The sequence below is a fragment of the Theobroma cacao genome, chromosome 4 (genome assembly GCF_000208745.1).
Source record: "Theobroma cacao cultivar B97-61/B2 chromosome 4, Criollo_cocoa_genome_V2, whole genome shotgun sequence".
Lineage (NCBI taxonomy): Eukaryota > Viridiplantae > Streptophyta > Magnoliopsida > Malvales > Malvaceae > Theobroma > Theobroma cacao.
In genome coordinates, this window is record NC_030853.1 from 418028 (window position 1) to 438244 (window position 20217).

The 20217-nt window shown below is 36.4% G+C and overlaps 3 protein-coding genes and 1 pseudogene across 3 annotated transcripts; 2 read left to right on the top strand and 2 right to left on the bottom strand.

The window, feature by feature from the left end:
* LOC18600731 (potassium transporter 8) lies at window positions 790–6887 on the bottom strand. The gene is made up of 8 exons (XM_007031355.2): window positions 6324–6887; window positions 5752–6241; window positions 5616–5669; window positions 3762–4022; window positions 3623–3675; window positions 2786–2909; window positions 2449–2703; window positions 790–2048 (listed from the first exon to the last, which is right to left on the bottom strand). The coding sequence occupies exons 1-8, from the start codon at window positions 6360–6362 to the stop codon at window positions 949–951; spliced, it is 2376 nt and encodes a 791-aa protein (XP_007031417.2). The 5' UTR covers window positions 6363–6887; the 3' UTR covers window positions 790–948.
* LOC18600733 lies at window positions 12009–12971 on the top strand. Its single transcript, XM_007031358.2, has one exon. The coding sequence runs from the start codon at window positions 12009–12011 to the stop codon at window positions 12969–12971; it is 963 nt and encodes a 320-aa protein (XP_007031420.2).
* LOC18600734 lies at window positions 13781–15658 on the bottom strand (annotated as a pseudogene).
* Window positions 15850–19592, top strand: LOC18600735 (putative cyclic nucleotide-gated ion channel 18). The gene is made up of 6 exons (XM_007031360.2): window positions 15850–16453; window positions 16755–16967; window positions 17061–17371; window positions 17728–17839; window positions 17985–18221; window positions 18666–19592. Exons 1-6 carry the CDS (start codon window positions 15995–15997, stop codon window positions 19437–19439), a joined length of 2106 nt encoding a protein of 701 aa, XP_007031422.2. The 5' UTR covers window positions 15850–15994; the 3' UTR covers window positions 19440–19592.

Sequence of the window (20217 nt, forward strand, 5' to 3'; positions counted from 1 at the left end):
TTGCTTCCATGTTTCCTAGAATTCTTTTCTTTGGAAAGAGGATTTCTTTAGCTTCTCTTTTTTTCTTCATGGGGTTGAATTAGTGGTGTTTTTGATAAGATGCCCATGGCAATGATTTAACTTTAATTAATGCTTTTACTGGGTTTTGTTTGAAGCTTATACACAATGATTTTGCCTTTGAAATTCTAGTCTTATGGTAAAAACTAATCATTGTAATCACATATTGAGAATCCCATTTTTCTTCACCTTTAGATTTGTTCAAGTTGCTGATGATTATAAATCAGGAAAAATTAGGTAATTTTATGCAAAACAGTGTCAGCTTTATCCATCACATTGTAACTTAGCATGAATTGCAGGCCTTTATTGTTGCATGGTTTTGATCAAACAGAAATTCTACTCATCTCTATAATATATTATATGAATCATCATAGGCCTTGATCTCTCATTTAAGTGAGAGTTGACGCATTATTCAGGGTCCTTCTCCTAACTTATGCTAATGCAAAAAGAAATAAACAGTAATTACCCCATAGTTTAGGTTATCATCTCTGACGCTGGGAAACTTTGTATAGATATCTTTTTCTAGGAATAAATGTTATTGGACATTGTGCAATTGCATAGGAAGTAAGTACAATGAAATGTTACAACATTGTACATTTCATGGTCATTGTCGATGCCAAGTACTGTGTGATAGTGCCACTTCCTCGACCTTAGCTTCTAATTTTTGTCTTTTATCTTTTGATCTCTCATAACCTTAAAGTGACGTTGAGATGTTTCATCAGTCAACGGATCTTGTCAATTTGTAATCTTGTGCTGGAAACTGCTTAAAATTAAACTCAAAACAGTACTTCCAAGTGATATAGCATCTCGAAAAGCTGTGTTCTATCATATACAATAAGACTGGAAGAAAGACAAATGATTGAATACAACACCTGTGCTGTGTACTCAAATTTATACCTGGTACACCATTCCCACCTCAAGTGTAGATGCATGAGGAATGCTTAAGGCATAACTTGGTCCCCTAGAGTTTCTCCTCAAGAAATCATACCCAAAATTTATCACAATTTTCTTCATCAGACTTGACCCTTTCTTTGCCCTTACATACGAGTGCCCAAGTATAAATGCCATTCCTGCCTCCCTTGCTTCCATCAGTTCCTGCAATTCCTCCTTTGCATCCCTGTCTATCCGTGGGCTTTCCGGGACAACAAACCGCACCCTCTTCCTAGGCCTCTCTGGGGACTTTGTCTCCCTTAGCTCTGAAATACTTACTATTTCAGAAGAATCCTCACCATCTTCACACATTCTAAAGCCCCCTACCATTTCAGAAGAATCTTCGCCATGTTCACACATTCTTACACCTTCTGAATTTGATGATGAAGTCCCAATAACTGTCATTTTCTCGTCATTTTCCAAGTCATCTATCCCAATAATACATTTCGGCCTCTCTGACCGAATAAATTCTGCAATGCTACAAACAAGGTCTTTCTCAAATTCCAAATCATCTTTGTGAATGTCTCGATATCCATAACGTGCTATACATCGATAGAGCCTATATTCCTTTGGACCAACTCTTCCTACTAGGAACCTTTCCATGGGACTGACATGTGGTACTGGAACTGACTTGATGCAAAGGAACACTAAAACTTGGTGGAAAGCAGGGAGGTTGGTGACAAAGTGAGAAAAAATAGCTGGGATTCCTGAAACAAGCTCAGTATGTATAAGGCCAATGCCTGGAACCCGAACAATGCCTAGAGTAGGACCTAGAGCGAGGAGCCAATTGATAGAGACCTTATTCTGGACATCAAACTCATACTTCTTGAGTGTGCCATAATGCCAAGCATACATTATGAGTAAAAATATAAAAGCAAGGGCAATAGGAACCCAAGCCCCTTCAAGGAACTTGATAAGAGATGCTGAGAAGTAGAGTGCCTCTATGGAGCCAAAGAAGAATATAAACAAAATAGCTAGGTAGACACTTTTGTGCCAGCATAAGACAATGACCAGGGGCATTAGGCATGTGGTCACCAGCATAACTGTTATAACTGCCAAACCTGTTAGAGAAGAGAAGAAGGTGCTGTAAGAATGACCATGATTACAAACTCTCAAAAGAAAATGTTAATTCAATTAAGTGAAATTGGAACTGCAACATCACAATCGGAAATAATTTAAAAGAGAACACAATTTGGAGGATTTAACTCCCATGTCACAGCAGTGTATCTTATCAGAATATGAAGTTAATTTGAACAACCACGCTGTTCTGTTTTGTTGTACTAACAGTTAAACATCTTCATTTCAAAGACATGTCAAGGAGTTGCAAAGAATGTAGATTTTAGCAGTAGAGATTTGTCATTTGCAAATCATGGGTATCATAAAACCAGATTTCCCATCTCTCCCACCTTGAACCCCTAAATAAACAAATAAATAAATAGCATGGAAAGGAGAAGACGATACCTGATGCATTTCCCATGCGTTTTGTGTCTCTAAAACCAACAGTCACAGCCAAGCACAACAGCAATAAAGTCCAGTTGATTTCTGGAATGTAAATCTGGCCATGGATTTTGGATGAAGTATGGATAATCTTGACCCTTGGGAAGCAACCCAAAGCAGAACACTGTTTGATAATTGAAAATGTTCCAGTGATGATGGCTTGACTTCCTACAACTGCTGCAAGTATGGCTATAACTAGAACAGGCCATCTTATTTTCTCTGAAACAACAGTGATGCTTAGACTTAGCTAATCAATATTATGAAGATCAAAGTGAATCTGTGTTATCTATGAAGAACATACCAGGTACAGACACATAGAATCCAATCCGGTAGTCAGTTTCATTAATATGATGCATAGAAAGATAAGCAGCTTGCCCCATGTATGCAAGGATTAAGGATGGGTAAACCACAAAGGTGAAAGCAATCTGCAGGAAAGTTACCTTTAGTTAGGAAAATGACAATGTCACCATTTCCACTCATAATATACTGAATGTAGGCAATTTTTCATGAATTACATATGATCATAATTGAGTCAAATAAGTCCGGAAACATGAACATATTTGTTTAAATTGTGCATGATGTGCAAGTCTAATAAGGCAGTGATCTATCCAAATATTCTTCTTGTGAAGCAAACATGACCTTCCTGTCTAATTAATAACCAGCTGCTGTGATACCAATGTAAAGGAGGTTGTCCCATCTGAAAATGAACCAATTTTTAATTAGTTTTCACTGCTTCTTGGCCCTACCTTTCTATTTTCCTCATCTGCATATTTTGGACATTGTAAGCACCCTACAGACATTTGAACACAACCCCAAATCAACTTGACTAAGAGAATCCCTTACAAATAGCCTCTCGGTGTAGGGCCATAATTCTTTGGGCTATATTTTCCCCTTTCCAGCCCTGATCCTGGTAGGTCAGTATCGAGACATGCAACTGCGTTCAGATTGGGCTACATGCTAACCCAAAGGAAGAACTAGGACAGGGGAGGGATTTTTTTTAGTTCTTTGATATCATAACATTCATCCTCTACCTAATAGTTGTCCATCAACAATGAAATTATGCAGCTACACATGAATAAAATAAGTTGTTGAATAAGTAGTAATGTAAATGGAAAATTGATAATAACCAACAAATTACCTTGATAGACAACTGTGAAAAGTGTCCAAGATCAGCAAACATAGCTTCTGAGCCTGAAACAATTAGAAAAGAAGCATTAGAAAAAGAACAAGAAGATGGCTGTCAAAAGTTAGACAGTACGGTTGATACACTCATGTACCTGTTATACAAAGCAAGATCCCACCCAGTGACATCCAGCCCCCCTTTTGGGTCTTCTTCAAAAACTTATACATGTAATAGGGAGAGAGTGCTTGGTAGACATGGGGATTCCACTGGACAATATTATACACCCCAATTGCACTGATGCATAAAAGCCATGTTATCACAACTGGTGCAAACAAGAATCCTACCCGGTTGGTCCCATAATGTTGGAGGGCGAACAGGAATATGAGTATGGCACAAGCAGCTGGGACTTCAACATCTGCAGAATTAATAAACTCTGAGGAAACACAATATTAAGCACATAAGCAGTGTTTTTAGTTTGAGCTGTTGAAATAATTCATACTATGCTTGCATTAACCAAAACCTTATCAACCTATAACTTGTCAAATTGAAAAAGTTAAAGATTTGCTGAATCCGCTGTGAACAGTTAGCCAGTTTTGTTTCTGAATTAAACCAGCAGGAAATTTGCATTATGCGTTAGGATTTCTCTTATCATTTCTGAAGGCAAAAAGTTAGAGCATTAGTAATAGAAACAGGCAGACAGTAAACCATATATGATGAACGTTGAACTGATTAAACTGTTAAAAAATCTTTTATATGTACTCTTACAGATAAGTTGGATTTACCAATTATTTGCCTTTGACTAGTTCTTGCATTTCAAAATATTTCCTTATATGAAACCTTGCTATTGATTGCTTTCAAACTAAGTTGTAAAATATTGTTAATGAAATCTCAAATCCACTTGTTTAGGATATTTTATTTGACCATGAGTCCATGACAGAATGCTCGATGGAGTACATGTCACCCACAAACAGAAAATGCTTGCAAAGTATGGATGCAGGAACACAGATGAAAGCCCACTAGAATAAAGAATAAGCTAAAGTGACAAAGGAATCAAACATGATAAAAGGAATATATGACCAATGCAATTACAGTGAAAAAATTGAACAATCAAAATGTAATATATATCTTCAAAAAATGATCCAAAAGGATGAAGGAGATGATTTGACCACATCAATGGTGGAAGTCAATCTTAAATAGTAGTAAGAGCTTCAGGCTTGTTTGAAGCCATAGGCATGATCGATGATTCATCTCTCATTGAGGACATTTAGTCATGGTCTTATTTCAGATTGACAATGAGATAACATGCTGATTAATGTAGCAGACTCTCCCCTATAATTTTCTTTATTCTGACTCTTATCCTTCCAAAAAGAATACCTTTTTCTCGCCATATAACGACAGCTTCAAATATGAAAGTTGACACTTTGCATAATCTTTCTGATATATGAATTTAACCTTCTTTTCTTGACCACATGTTCCACCTTTACTTTATTATATACAGAAAGTCATCAACTTGACCCTCCACATTACGTATCAAAGCATAATTTATTTGGACTGATGGTGATTTGAGTTTGATTAAAGCAAAGAAGCTGTCTTAGGCCCTTAATTACATTTGTGGGGGACCCACAGCAATGCAGACGCTTATCACAATTTGATAAACTCTGGTCGTCCTTCTGCAGATGAAATAGTGAACAATTTTCAGCCAGTTTTTGGGCTCTGATATGTAACATCATAATCACCATTTGGCTACCTAACCATGATTGGCCTCTTACTTTGTCATCACAATAACAGTAAGCAGATGCCGTAGGAAACTGTCTATAGATGCTTAAAGCAACAAAGAAGGAAGACCAGGCAAAGAGAACCTGGTTGTACTTAGTGCTTACCAACTAACAAAAATCATTCAAAAGACCAATGAACTATATTCTCAATTACCTATTACTATTTATTTACATGAATACTATATTCTGCTGCAACGGAATTATGAAAATTGGCTTCTAATTTAGGAACTTACAACGATGTTGCTCTTTGGACATGGAGAGCTCCAGCCCCGACACTGCTGAATAAACTGCAGAAATCGAGAAATTCTCAGTTACTAACCACTCAAATTGCCAAGTATAAACCAAAACCCAGATTGTATCTTCCAGTACCAGAAATTGCGGGTGTGAGCACCCCATCTCCAATGACCATGCAAGTCCCAATCAAAGCCAATACAAGCAACGCCCTTTGCAATATTTTGTGTTTCTCTAAAGTTGTTTTCAAACTTGTTCCCAAGAAACTCTTATTATTTGATACCATCCCATCTTTCTTGTACTCTGATAATTCCTCATCTGCAAGTTGACAATTAGGCAAGGAACAAACCCTGGCATGCCTGCAGAGCAATGAATATAAGGCAAAAGTGCCACCTTCACCATTATCATCAGCTCTAAGCACAATAAAAACATATTTCACCAATGGTATCAATGTTAATGTCCAGAACACAAATGACAGAACCCCATATATCTCTTCATTAGTATCAGAATGTTGAATATCCTCAGCAAAAGCACTTTTGTATACATATAACGGAGAAGTACTTAAATCTCCATAAACAACACCTAAACTTTGATAAGCCAAAGTTAACACAGTCTTCCATGATTCCTTCTGCAACAAAACAAACAAAAGAACAAAAAGCTGAGATTTTGAAGAGAGTAACTCTAATAAAACTAGCTGCCACATGTCTTACCTTGATTGGACTCTTGGGGATCACACCTTCAAGATCCATCAGAAACTGCCACAGAATCACTCAAAATCCATTCTTTCAACAAGTAAACCAAAAATAAAGACTACCCAGTTCTTACAAGTTTAAGAACAACACAGCAAAAGAAAGAAAAAACAAAAGGGTAGGCTTTTTGTAAGAGAGTATACAGAAAGTAGGTGAAGAAACAGGCAATGTAGACAAGTCAAGAACAAACACGAAACACAAAGAAAATGAATATATATATATATATAGTGAGAATAATATTGAAACAGGAAGGTGGTGGGATTTAGAGCTTAGAATAAAAGAATATCATGGGGTCTTAGTTTAAAAGACAGAAAACAAAACAAGATGGATACAGAGAGAGAGAGAAAGAAGTGGTGATTTTTTGAAGAGAGAAACTTGGGTTGTCTTTTTTAAGCTTTGTTTAGTATTTGAGATTCTAGATGGCATAAATTTTGTTAATGTTTAGTTTTTTTCGTCTCCACTTTGTTGTCTTATACATAAACTTGCTTGAGTGGGTGGGAAACTGAAGTGCCCTTGTAAACTGGGCATGCACTAACTGAAAATTGAATATTTTCCTTTTTATGAAACCTAACACTGCCACTCACAGAAACGTCTCTTTTTCGAAGTTTGTAAAGTGTTTTTCATTGTTTTCTGACACAGTTGATTAACTCCTAATTACTCCTCAAAAAAAAAAAAATGGGACCATCATATCGTGTGACTCAGGCGAGTTGGCTCATGAAAGTGCCCTCCCTTTCTTTTCTGGTCAACAAATTTGGATCTCCTAAATTTGAAGAGAAACTGAAAATCATCAGTTACTCTTGTTGGTTAACTTTTTGGCTTGTAAGTTTTTTTTTTGTCTAAACTTAGCCTTACTTTACCTTCCAATGAAGAAAATGAAGAGCTGATCTTGTCTGAGTAACTTATAAATGGCCATTGATTGAATGTCATGTGATGCATATTTATGTTACATAAAAGATTGAGATTCAACGATTGTGACATAAGTAACTAATTCTGTTGACTTGCTTTTCACATGAAACATGCAGTAAAAGTTGAATTTTCATACGTGGAATGTTATAAACCAAGATTGTTAATGATGTAAGTAATCATTTTCTTTCAAAAGTCACATGATAAACCTGGCCGAATCAGAGGACCATGTTAATAGTAGACTAGGAGGGGAAGATAATTCCAGGGAAAAGGAGAAAGAAAGTGAAATCATGTGAAAATGATTCATGAAGCGGAGAAGTCGTGGTGCATATACATGTGCAAGTGGTCACACAATGAAAGGGTAACTGCCTAACCTAAAATATCAAGATGAAGCTAAGGCTTCTTGACTCTGTTTTACAACCTTTGAATACATTAACTGATAAGCCTATGGCCTATCAGTGGTTGAGTTCAGACCTTTGACAATTGATAACAATGAACTCTAAAAGTCTAGGATAAGCAATTTTTTTTTCTGGTTTACAGCAGTTGGTTTTGAATGATATGGGAATAAAGGCTTGTATGACAAAGAAAATTCTATCTGATCAAAAGGGTATGTCAGAATTAGCTTAACCAACTTTCAATTTTAGGAAAGAAGGTGGAGTTAGTTTCGTAAAACTCAAATTTGTCGGCCATTTTGTGATGTATCTTTGATTTGTATTGTTCACAAAATTCAAGGGAAAAAGTGAAATCACTTTCTGATCTACCTGTGGCAGTTGGACTAGTTGTAGAAATCTTTGAAACAATCCATAAAATCTGCATCTAAGAATATAACAACACCAAACAATTCTTCCAGCATTAATGCAAGTAATGCTGTACCTGTTGCTGTAGAATAAATCCTTCAGGAATCAGATGCCTTTAACCAGGGAAAGTTGTGAAATGCCACTAGTCAGCTCAGGGAAGATTGCCTGCATTATTCATGCTTTACTATTCTAACATTCAGGATTGAACTTTGAATCATTAGCTCAAACAAAGCAGTAGGAATCATTTGAAACTGTGGCTCAGCATAAGATTTAAGCCGATGCATGAGAATTTAAGAATACATAGAGTAACTTTTAGTTTTGTTGCAATGTACAACGCATTAGAGTCAAGGTTTTTGGCACATGAGAAGACTTTGGGTATAACAGACACCGTAGCAAAATTTTGAAAAAATATTTTGGTTGCCTGGACCCCTTGGAACCCCACCTTTCCTACAAATTTGTTACTTTCTTGCCCCATAATGTGAGGATGGGGGGATGGACATGGACCCATGGAATCAAAACTGAAGGTTTTACCTAGAATCCTACCTATCTCAAACATGTGATCAATATTTTGTAATTTTCTCACCAACCAAACAGAAAAATCAAAGAAATTTGATCTGAGTTTGAGTTAACTCAAAGGACTCAGCTCTGAGTGCTACACTTGACCTAATCTTGTACAATATTTTAATTAGCAAAAATGATTAGAAGAGAGATCAAAGATGCAGACAAGAAAATCTGCTTATGTCATTGCTTGCATTACTTTATTAAAAAATTAATAAAAAGAAAAATTAAGATAAAGATTGAAGAGAATGTGAGGCAAGTAACATCATTGGAATGTGGGGAAGAGAAAAAACAAGTGTCCATATGTAAAAACAAATGGTTCCAAAGAGCCGGTACAAACTGGTATTTGTCATGTCAATTTTTAGTGGGTGACCACTTTCCACTACTGGTTAATGTCTTGTACCCTACCCTTTGGCTCTTCTCCTTTGCTGTTTTGAGTTTGATTTGAGTTTTTGGAATCTGAATTGGAGTTTTTGATATAAAGTTGGATCCCATTACACTATTTAGATCATTATATCGTTCTTGTTATCATCATACAAATAAAGAAAACCAAGTCTTTGATGATACTCTCTTTTGATTCCTTTGGATGCTTTTGCAGAAGAGAAATTGAAAGGTAGGAGTGATGGATATGACTTTGATAGCATTAGTTTGATGAACCATATTAATTTATTTGATGGAACTAATGGCCTGCTTGCACAGAACCTCAAGTAAATATCAAGAAAGGATATTCCCCCTAATATTTTAAAGTTTGGGTCTTGGGACCAGTAAGCTTTTGGCCTAACAGGATCAGTTTCTTATCCAAATTAATGCAGAGTTGCCAACAATACAGTAAGATGAGGTAAATGACTTTTCTGGGCTAATGACTAGCTTGCTTATTTCATTACTATTCAAGCTGTAGTAAAAATTACAAGGAGTTGAAAGTTGAAACATGTTGGAGAAACTAAATACTGGCAGTTAATATGGTTATTAACTGCCAAATGGACCCACTGAAACCTTTTTAGGGGCTGAAACGAGTGGTGCACATCATGCATTGGTGAAATAGATAGCACTTAGCAATGCACATAAAAGAAAAACACAAGATAAGGGATCTCCAAAAGAATCTTCCAATAGTGCATAAGGTCAGGCCATTATCAGAATTATTATAATGATTAGCTGAGCGATGATAAAATAATAGAGTGAAACTTTTCTATGCCGACGCCATGAAAGATCAAGCCAGTCCTCAGAATCCGGGTTTTATTCTGTTACTGCACACAGGCCAGCTAAAAATTTATGTATACGTGAAGAGCTGTGCATAATTGTATTATTTTAATTCTATGATGTTCAGAGATCCAATGCTTTGAAATATCCTGTTGGCCTGACACCAGGTTTGGGTGCAGCTCGCATCACAGATTTAAAGTAGATTAAACAATATTAGTAATTAAGTCATAATTGTATTCTATATAGTCGGACAGGGTTATTCCTCAGACGATAAACATGTGCCTAGGTGCTGAAGTTTTCAATTTTTCAATGTCTAATCACAGCATGAAACACAACTTGTTTGGATGGAAGTGATAAAGTCATAGGTAATACTAATATATTACAGACAACCAACGAGCTGATTAAGGGCCAGAGTCTGGTTCAGCTGGCCAGCATGACATTGGAAAAAAGGGTTTTTCTTTTTCCTGGCCAGAAGCTTGTATTCAGAAAGTTGTTGCAGGTACCATAAAAATAAAAGGAAGAAAGAAAGAAGAAAAAGAAAAGTCTTAAGAGGCTTTCCCAAAGGCTTCAGTGGATTTAAGTTAAATTCAAGGTTTGTTGGCTCCTTGTACTTATTTCCTAGCTAGGTGCCATTTGGCAAAGAGGTATATACCTTGAATTTTTTAGTTAAGAGTTTTTTTTTCTTTTTTTTTTCTGAGTTAGGCCAGATTAATTCCAGAATAGTCATAAAGAGCCCTGTTGAACATCTTTGATTCCTTGTCTTCCCATCATCTGAAAGTAACCCCAGCAGGTGGATGACTTCTAGCCAGCCACTTGCCATACTGTGGTCCTGCAATGCATGTGTGCCTGAGGACAATGAATGCAAGACTAAGACAAATCAACAATCTTAACAGCTTATCATTAAGTGTTAGGTTGTGTTTGAAGTTCGGGAGAATGTGATTGACAGAATGGTATCTGAAACTACATAAAAACACAGGCAAGGAAGGTTTTGCCCCAGACAATTGCTTGTTGGGAAGCAAGGATTTGAGAGTATGTTAAAGCTGGAGTTGACCATGCAATCCCGCTGTTACAGCTCACGTTACAGGTCTTACTGTACTGCAGGCAATTACTGTATCGTTGACAGTGACTCTTGCTGTAATCACAATAATAGGCAGCTAGACCAGCTCCACCACGGCCATCTGTTTTAAGCAGAATAATATAGCAGCTTCCTGGCTTGCTGGCCTCTTCAAAAGGCCCAAATTCAATATAGCAGCTTAGCTGACTGGCTGGCCTAGTGCCATGCAATTGGCAGGAAAGGTCCATATCCAAAAATCCATACATAATCAAGATGAACAGTCTGAAAAATAGCCCTAAACAATGACCCAACGAAGAAGACCTGTCACTTGTTACAAGAAGACCCGTCAAGGACGTTCGATTTAAGACCCGTCAAGTCCCCTCTTTTAAGTTCAACCAAATTGCTGTCTGTGCAGTAAGAGTCCAATTCACTGGCTCCATGGGTCAATGTATTCAACTTTCAAGGAACAAGCTTATTCATATAGTCAACAAGATCAAAACTAGAGACTAGAAAAATTGGATGGGAATAATGATTAAGCTGAATTGGATGTAATTTGGATAAAATAATCTAATTTATTAGTTTATTAAATTTATTGATTCAAAAAATTTGATTTAATTTATTTATTTTGTTAATTTTTAATTTTAAAATTTTTGGATCGAATTAATAAAAAACTAAGTTAATATTATATATTATATTTTAAATTTATATATAATATATAAAACTCTTCAACATTAATTTGATGATTTATGTGAAAAGATAAGTTTTTTTATATTTAGATTATTTATATATTTTATAATTATAGATGAAGTTTATAAATTTTAATATTGTAATTTATAAAAGATAAAAATAATAAAATTTTAATTTTTTTAATCTAAAATCAAATTAATCAAATTAATTCAATATTTAATCTATTCAATTCTCTCTTAAATTTGATTGAGCATAATGAATTTTTTAAAATATTTCATCCATTGTATCAGACCAAATGGATTAATTGCTCACTCCTATGCATACCTTACCTTGCACCTTCCGCCAGGACGGGTAAGAAGGCATGATAAAGTCAACTCCTGCAAAGACCTGTGGCATTAAATACTTAGCCCTTCATATGGAATCCTTAGGCTATGGAAGCTAGAAAGGAAGATGGAGAACTCATCAACAGTGATGAAAGAAAGACTAGGATTCTTTGAGATAATCAAAGACTCCTTGAAAATCGCCTTCAAGAATCCCAACTTCATTTTGTTTACCTTCCTCACTTCCCTCCCTCTCTTTTGCTTCCTGGTTTTGTTTGAAATCATCCTTCAGTATGTCCTGATTGAAACGGGAAAAATTTTGCAGGAAGCAGCTGATCCTTTCCAAATTTTTGGTGATGGTTACGAAAGACTGGTGGACATTGAAAACTTGTTAGGGAAAGTTTCTTCAAAGGTCCTTCTACTTGGTTTCATACATCTGGGAATCATCCATTTCCTAGACCTCTTCAACACTATTGCAACTGTGGATGTGGCATCAATAATCTATGCAGGGGAAAAGTCCATCAGTCTCAAGGACATGTTATGCAGACCTGTGAAGGAAACAAGGTTCAAAGGGCCTCTAATCACATCTATCTGCTCTCTCTGTTTAGCTTTTCTTATTTTACTTGGGCTGCTCTCCTTTGCAACATACATATACATCACATCAGCAGATGTTTTGTTCATGATGCTATTTGTGGTGCTCTTTATAGCTCTATTAGCAAAGTTCATGGAGTGGAGTTCCATATGGAACATGGGGATTGTGATTTCAATCCTGGAAGAGAAACAGGGGGATGTAGCATTACTGGTCTCATCATATCTCAGTAGACGTAACAGGGCCTATGGATTTTTCATAATGTTTGGGTTCTTCGCTTGGAGGCTTGCTCTACGATTCTCATGCCTCTATCAAGGATGGGACAATGGAGGAAGTACGATTGTGGTCACGGTAGGCCATATCGGCCTTGTTTGCTTGGCAAACTTGTTCAAGTGGGTGGCCATCATGGTATACTTTTATGGTTGTAAGAAGCAAAGTTCCTATCAATATACCGATGAGGAGGAGGCAAAATTCAGGAATGATTTGCAGGCCGAGCCTATCTAATAATTTCTTATGCACAAGTTTTGACATTTTAGTCAATAAATGTACAATTGACATGTTTTTACATGGAATTATTCCCAGAAAAGCATGATCAAGAAATTTAAAATTCTAGTTTATTGCCTCCCTGTCCTCTTACATTCTCTCACTGTCACCTTTTATTGATCTATGTTTGAAAAGTACGTACTTATAAGAAAACAATTGAGTTCAATCTTATAACATATTTGTCCCTAATTGAGCAAAAATAAATCTATAATTGCCTAGAAATTTCATTTTTGGTACATACTTGCTTATAAATTTGGCCGCAGCAAACTTTGTGCATTAAGCAGATCTACCAAAAAACTACTTCCAGAGTGCCCTTTATCTTATCCTTAAACGCCACATAAACATGAATTGCGGGGTGATAGTTCAAGTGAGCTTGGGGCCAAGCACCTTCTCTGCAGATGATGGCAAACAGAATGCTGCAGAATGGATCTGGATCAAATTACAAAAAATTGTGAAGTTAACAAAAGAATATAGGTTGATTAACAAAATAGTAATAGAATATTAAGTGAAATCACCTCAGCATTGAAAAATTTCAGGGGCCCTTTAGCTTTATTATGATTGCCAATCACATCCACTCAGGTCACCGGGTGCCTGAAATCGACTACAGGGCCCTCAGAAGAGCAAACCATAAAATCAATCACCCCACTGCAAGTTGATCGGCAAAACACATCCATCAAAATGAATATATTCTAGCAATTTGACTATAGACACACATTTATCTTTGCCAATCTTAATAGAGGTCTGCACTTATGGATGCACAAGTCAAATCTTCAAAAGAAATCTATAGCATAGACCTTGGATATGCATATGTTGACAGAACCTTTAAATATTTGGCGACGTCCGATTATATGCATGTGAAGCTATAAACTCTCTGCCTGTGTGCAAACTACACCTCCTGGGCAAATGGCCTTTGCTACAAACTCAAAAAAGGCTTCCTGTAAAGTTCTTCTGCAGGTCTTGTATAAAAAGATGGATGCCTATGGTTTTGAAAGGAACAACAAATTTGAACTTGCATCAGAGCTAAAGTAACAATAAATGGCAGAGGAAACTTACTAGTTGGATCAGAAGAATCAACTATAGGGGCATAATAACTACCCCAGGGAGCAGCTTCTAAAAATTCAACTCCTGCAAGGTTTTGAAGGGGAAAAACCTTAAAATGCATACATTAAACAAATAGAAGACAAATAAGATCGAGGAAACAAGACTGCAGATGGTACCATCAGCAATATGGAGATTAACATGTAAGTCCTCATATCGAACAGCTACATAGACCTTGGAAAAAGAGGGGGAAAAGTGCATGTCAGACAGAAAACAGATACCATCCAAATCTGACGCAGACACCCAGTTGCATTAAGTTGAAAAGCTTCTAATTTTCCCATCTGTTCAAAATTTTGTTTCCCTTTTGCAATTTAACAATAATATGTCATTCTATGGTGATTTTTCGTCAATACATCAATCTAGAAAAAACTTGACAATCTCTTATGATTGAGGAAAAATGAAGACGATGAGCAATTTACTCGCATCGACCACCATAGCATATATCTATTTGCTCAAAGGAAGAATGACGAGAGACACCTCAGGCAGGACGCCACCATCAACTCCACCAATGACTAACACCTGATGAAGAATATAATATCCAGGTTAACATTATCTGTTTAACAATAATAACAATAGTAATGTGAGAAGTGAGATAATACTGAATTCATGAAAATTGAAATATAACATTCTTTGAGTTCTCAATGGAGCAAAGTGGAAGGTGAGTGATCATTTCTTGGTATGCATACACTCATCCCTTTCAGTGACTTGAATAACTCCATCCAAGACAAGAACATTGCCATATGTAGCTGACTACTAGAAGAAATCTAATTGCAAAATGACAACTGAAAGCATTAAAAGATTCAATTTCTGAATATTACAATCAATAAGAGCTGGAATGAAGTGTGCAAAGAAGTTTTCTTATTTTCCCAGATGAATAATACCTGAAATACCAGAACATCTTGATATTCAGACTTACCCTGAAATAGTATCTTCTGTAACTTCAAAGACTTCAAAGAATTAGCTTCCCCTGTCAAAAGTTCGATCATAATTCAAACTGTCTTTTGCCTTATCATGAACGAGCTAGCACATAAAAATCAAAACTTTTTTAACCCAACAAAGCTAAATAACTTCATTACCTAAAAAATACTCAACAAGCAATTAAAAAAAGTAAAAATTACATCTTTGAAAACCCATTAATCCTGGAAATATGATGAAAAAGAGAAACTTTACCCGGCCACAATGGGTTAATTTTAGAGAACTGACCAGGAATAACAGAGGACATGCCTGAAACCATCGGATTGTTAAAGACTGCACACTTTTGATACTCAAAGGAGAAACCAGCTGCAAATTTGGGTTTAGGAACAGAATTTAGAGAAATAAAACTTGAAACCCAATTGAGTTTAATGAGAATTTGATTGGTTTTAAACCTTTTCAGCATAGATGGTAAGGAAGCTAGCACGGGGTGGGAAGTTGAGTAGGCTAAAGAATGTTAACCCTTACATGTCACTTAGTTACATATGTGAAAAATGAAGGAGAGAAATAGAAGCAAACAATTAGAAAATAATATTTAGACGTTTACCCTTGTAGCTCACATATTCCAACCTTCCCATTTACCCTTGTAGCTCTACCGCCGCAAATAGTTACCTCCGAGCTCCATGCACTTTCTTTGGTTTCCCGCAGATCTCTCCTCTCTTCCTTAACCTGTTTCTCTTTCCACCACCCACTATCTCTCTCCTTCCTCTCTCTCTCTCAAACAGTTTTCCTTCGCATTCTTCCTCCTTGTCATCGCCGTCGCCGCCACTTTTTTTCTTCTTCTTTCTTTCATTTTTTACTTATTAACACATTTGATATTTTGGGTTACGTTGTGTATCTTTTAATCCTTCCTCTTTTTCTATCATTTCTCTTTCGCCGCGGAATCCGTGTAACATCGGAATCCGCAATGGAAGATGAATAGCATAATCCCTTCCTTCCGCCACTTACCTTCCTCCTCCCCTCCTCCTCGACGACCTTCCACCGCCAACGCTCCTACCGACTTCTTCCTCCTATGGCGCTACCAAATCTTCGACCCGGACAGCGACATTGTTTCCTACTGGAACCATGTGTTCTTGGTCATTTGCATTATGTCACTCTTCATAGACCCTCTCTACTTCTTCCTCCCTTACGTTGGAGGCCCTGCATGCTTGCGAACCGACGCCAGCATGGGGGTCATCATCACGGTTTTTAGGTCTATGGCTGATCTTTTATACCTTTTAAACATGCTAATGAAGTTTAGGACTGCATTCGTCGCGCCGAATTCTAGGGTATTCGGAAGGGGTGAGCTTGTTATGGATGCGAGGGAGATTGCCATGCGCTACTTGAAGTCGGATTTCGTCATTGATCTCGCAGCTGCCCTACCACTTCCTCAGGTTATTGTTTAAAAAGATTGCGTCAAATAATGGGATCTTTTATATGGTTAGGAAGAACTCATTTGAAATTTCGCATCATAAGATACCAACAATACTAATTAGATATGCCTATATATGTTTGTTTCCACATTCTTGTTACTCGATGTTCAAGAATAGTTTTAAATAATATTCTTCTTGAATAATCCTAAATGGTCTTAATTATTTTGCATGCTTAATTTGGGATACAATGAGAAGCTTTTTATAGCCTTCAATGTTATTTGTTCTTCTTGGGGCTTACTTTTTGCTACGTTTCGCCATGCAGTTTGTCATCTGGATTGTTATTCCAACCACAAGAAACTCCAGAGCTGATCATGCCAACAACACCGTGGCTCTTATTGTTCTCCTTCAGTATATTCCGAGGCTGTTTCAAATTTTCCCTCTTAACCAAAAGATCATTAAAAGCACTGGGGTTGTTGCTAGGACTGCTTGGGCAGGAGCTGCGTACAATCTCCTTCTATATGTACTTGCCAGTCACGTACGCATCCAGTTACTGCTTTGCTTGTAATTTTGCTCTCCATATAATTGTAACATTTCATTACATTCAATTGGTTTCTGACTGTTGGTGTAGGTATTAGGTGCAATATGGTATTTGTGTTCCATCACAAGGCAGTTTTCCTGCTGGAAGATGGAGTGTGCAAGAGAGAATGCCTCTAAACTTCTTGCTTGCGTCCCGAGTTTCCTAGATTGTAATAGTTTGACAAAACCTGAGAGGCAATATTGGGTGAACGTCACTAATGTGCTTCGTAACTGTGACGCAACGAACAGCCTTGTTGATTTCAAATTTGGAATGTTCGCAGATGCTTTTACTACTAATGTTGCTTCCAAGAACTTTATTGTAAAGTATCTGTATTGTCTTTGGTGGGGTTTAAGAAATTTAAGGTATGACCTCCAATTTTGGGTATTCAGATGGATCAATTCCCTCGCCCCAATCTGTATAGCAGAAACTTTTTTTTGGCTAGGTCTGATCACAGGCAGAACTGCCCTGTCATTGTATGTCATTGACCTTCTTTGTCATTCATCTCTCTGTCTGATACTCCAATGGAACATTTAAGCAATCCCAGGTGTATAAGATAGGATTCATAAGTTTTAAAGAAAATTAAAAGAGGCTAGAAATCAAAATGTGCTTTTTGAATCGATCTTTTAGTCTGACATGTTTTACTAAATGAAGATGTTTATTATGCATTGATAGTTTCTTTCAACTTTATGCTTATATATCCAACCTGTTTTCTTTGCAGTTCATACGGGCAGAATTTGGAGACAAGCATATATATCTGGGAGAATCTGTTTTGCATTGTCATATGTATTCTTGGATTGATTTTGTTTGCACTGTTGATTGGCAACATGCAGGTAACTATACTACCACCTTTACTATTGTCTCATTCTTGTGATTTTAACCTATACTAGACTGGCATTTCAAATTACTTGAATAATGATGGTAGCAATTCAAAACAGTAGTGAATAACTGATGCTGAGGTTTTCTTTTTCCTTGAAGACTTCTTTGCAATCAATGACAGTCAGAATTGAGGAGTGGAGGGTTAAACGAAGGGATACAGAGGAGTGGATGAGGCATCGTCAGTTACCTGAGAATTTGCAGGAACGTGTTCGCCGGTTTGTTCAATACAAATGGCTTGCTACAAGAGGAGTTGATGAAGAATCTATATTGCAATCATTACCCTTGGATCTCCGTCGCGAAATTCAGCGCCATTTATGTATTTCACTTGTTCGCCGTGTATGTCTATCTTGGTACCTTCTCTTGTTATTTATTGTTGGTGCATTCATTTCTGCTATAAATAAAAGAAACCAATTAGTCCAGCAAGCCACATGATCCTTTTCTATATACTTGTAGGCCACCATTTTAATGGAAGAGGAAGTATTTTACTTCTAAAAGGAACCTGTTTCATAGTTTTAAGCTCTATGTTAATTAGGTTGATTTTTCTTTGGCCTTGGTTCTCTTCTATGTTTAAAGATTTTACTCTCTAAACCCTTCAATTAATGTGGTCATTTTAGCTTATCTTTGATGGTGAGTGTATTCTTCCTTTGTTGGTATCTTAATCTGTATAACATTATGCAACTTTTGGGAAGAATTAGCTGGTTAGTTTAGAATGGTGAAAGTAATTGATTTCTACCCCTGGAATCACTTGTTTCTTGAACCACTTTTTATTTCACTGGCCAGGTTCCATTCTTCTCACAAGTGGATGACCAATTTCTTGATGCCATATGCGAGCGTCTTGTATCATCTTTGAGTACTGAAGGCACTTACATTGTTCGAGAGGGCGATCTGGTCAATGAGATGCTATTCATCATTAGAGGGCAACTTGAGAGCTCCACAACCAATGGAGGAAGATCAGGGTTCTTTAACTCCATCGCGCTTAGACCTGGTGACTTCTGTGGAGAGGAACTGCTGACATGGGCGTTGATGCCAAACTCTACTAGTCTGCCCTCTTCAACTAGGACCGTCAGAGCCCTTTCTGAAGTTGAAGCTTTTGCACTCCAAGCTGATGACCTACAATTTTTCGCACATCAGTTCAAGAGGCTTCAAAGTAAGAAGCTCCAGCATACTTTCAGGTACTATTCTCACCAATGGAGGACATGGGGTGCATGCTTCATCCAAGCTGCTTGGAGAAGGTTTAAAAAGAGAAAAATGGCAAAGGAGTTGATTACAAGAGAGAGCAGCTTCTACTACAGGTCATTATCTAACCCAGAGAGTTACTATATTGATGACATAGAAGATGAGGATGAGAACATTGAAAGAACATCCACAGATAGCCCAACTAATGCTCAGCATCTTGGAGCCACAATTTTGGCATCAAAGTTTGCTGCAAATACTAGAAAAGGGTCTAACGATCAAAAGGTTGCTGTGATTGATTCTTCTTCAAACAGTTTAAAGATGCCCAAGTTGTTTAAACCTGATGAGCCTGATTTCTCTGTAGACCATGAGGATGGTTAGATAGACCAAGAGAAGTAGTTAGAAAATGTTCATAACATGGCTTGTATAAATTTTACTGGTAGAATAGCATTTAAAATCACATTCTTAACTCTTTAGTGTTGATTTATTCACTCACAACCTCTATCCTATAAACTTAAATGAGGTGTTTCTGAACTCTGCAGCCAAATTGAACAAGAATTACAATCACATTTACAAAATCCTATAACTTGTTGATCATATTCTGATATCTAGAGTTAGATTATGTGTTGGCTGTTGGCTGTATATCTTGAAATTCAATCAGCTAGAACCTGTTGAGTTGAGACCAACCTCAAAGAGCTCGAATGGTTAAGTGCTTATATAGCTAAATAATATTGTTGCTGTCCATGGAGAACGTTTAAAGGTACGTTTGGTTCACAAAATAGACAGAAATAGAATTAAATAGTTATTATGTGAGAATATAATGAAGTGAAAATAGAATAGAATAAATATTATATAGTTTGGTACAATGAATGGAATAAGACAAAAATAATTATTATAACTTATTGTGGTGTTTGGTTAGTAACAATAACTTTGAATAAGAAAAGAATAAAAAATAAAAAGATAAAAATACCCTTAATATATATATGATTATTATTTTTATTTTTATTTTTTAAATATAATAATTTATAATTTAATTAAACTATATTAATAATTGATAACTTAAATATTAATATTTTAAAGTTAAATAATTATTATAATTTAATCACTAATATTTTAAATACTAATATTTTATTTATAATTTAATTTATTATAATAAAAA

Excerpts from the sequence above, each read along its gene's own strand:
- LOC18600733 (XM_007031358.2), top strand. The coding sequence starts at position 12,009 with ATGGAGAACTCATCAACAGTGATGAAAGAAAGACTAGGATTCTTTGAG.
- LOC18600735 (XM_007031360.2), top strand. The coding sequence starts at position 15,995 with ATGAATAGCATAATCCCTTCCTTCCGCCACTTACCTTCCTCCTCCCCT. Across the intron at positions 16,454-16,754 it reads CTGCCCTACCACTTCCTCAG|TTTGTCATCTGGATTGTTAT; the intron begins GTTATTGTTTAA and ends TTCGCCATGCAG. Across the intron at positions 17,840-17,984 it reads TGTTGATTGGCAACATGCAG|ACTTCTTTGCAATCAATGAC; the intron begins GTAACTATACTA and ends TTTTCCTTGAAG.
- LOC18600731 (XM_007031355.2), bottom strand. The coding sequence starts at position 6,362 with ATGGATCTTGAAGGTGTGATCCCCAAGAGTCCAATCAAG. Across the intron at positions 6,242-6,323 it reads TCCCCAAGAGTCCAATCAAG|AAGGAATCATGGAAGACTGT; the intron begins GTAAGACATGTG and ends GTTTTGTTGCAG. Across the intron at positions 4,023-5,615 it reads GTCCAAAGAGCAACATCGTT|ATGTTGAAGTCCCAGCTGCT; the intron begins GTAAGTTCCTAA and ends TTAATTCTGCAG.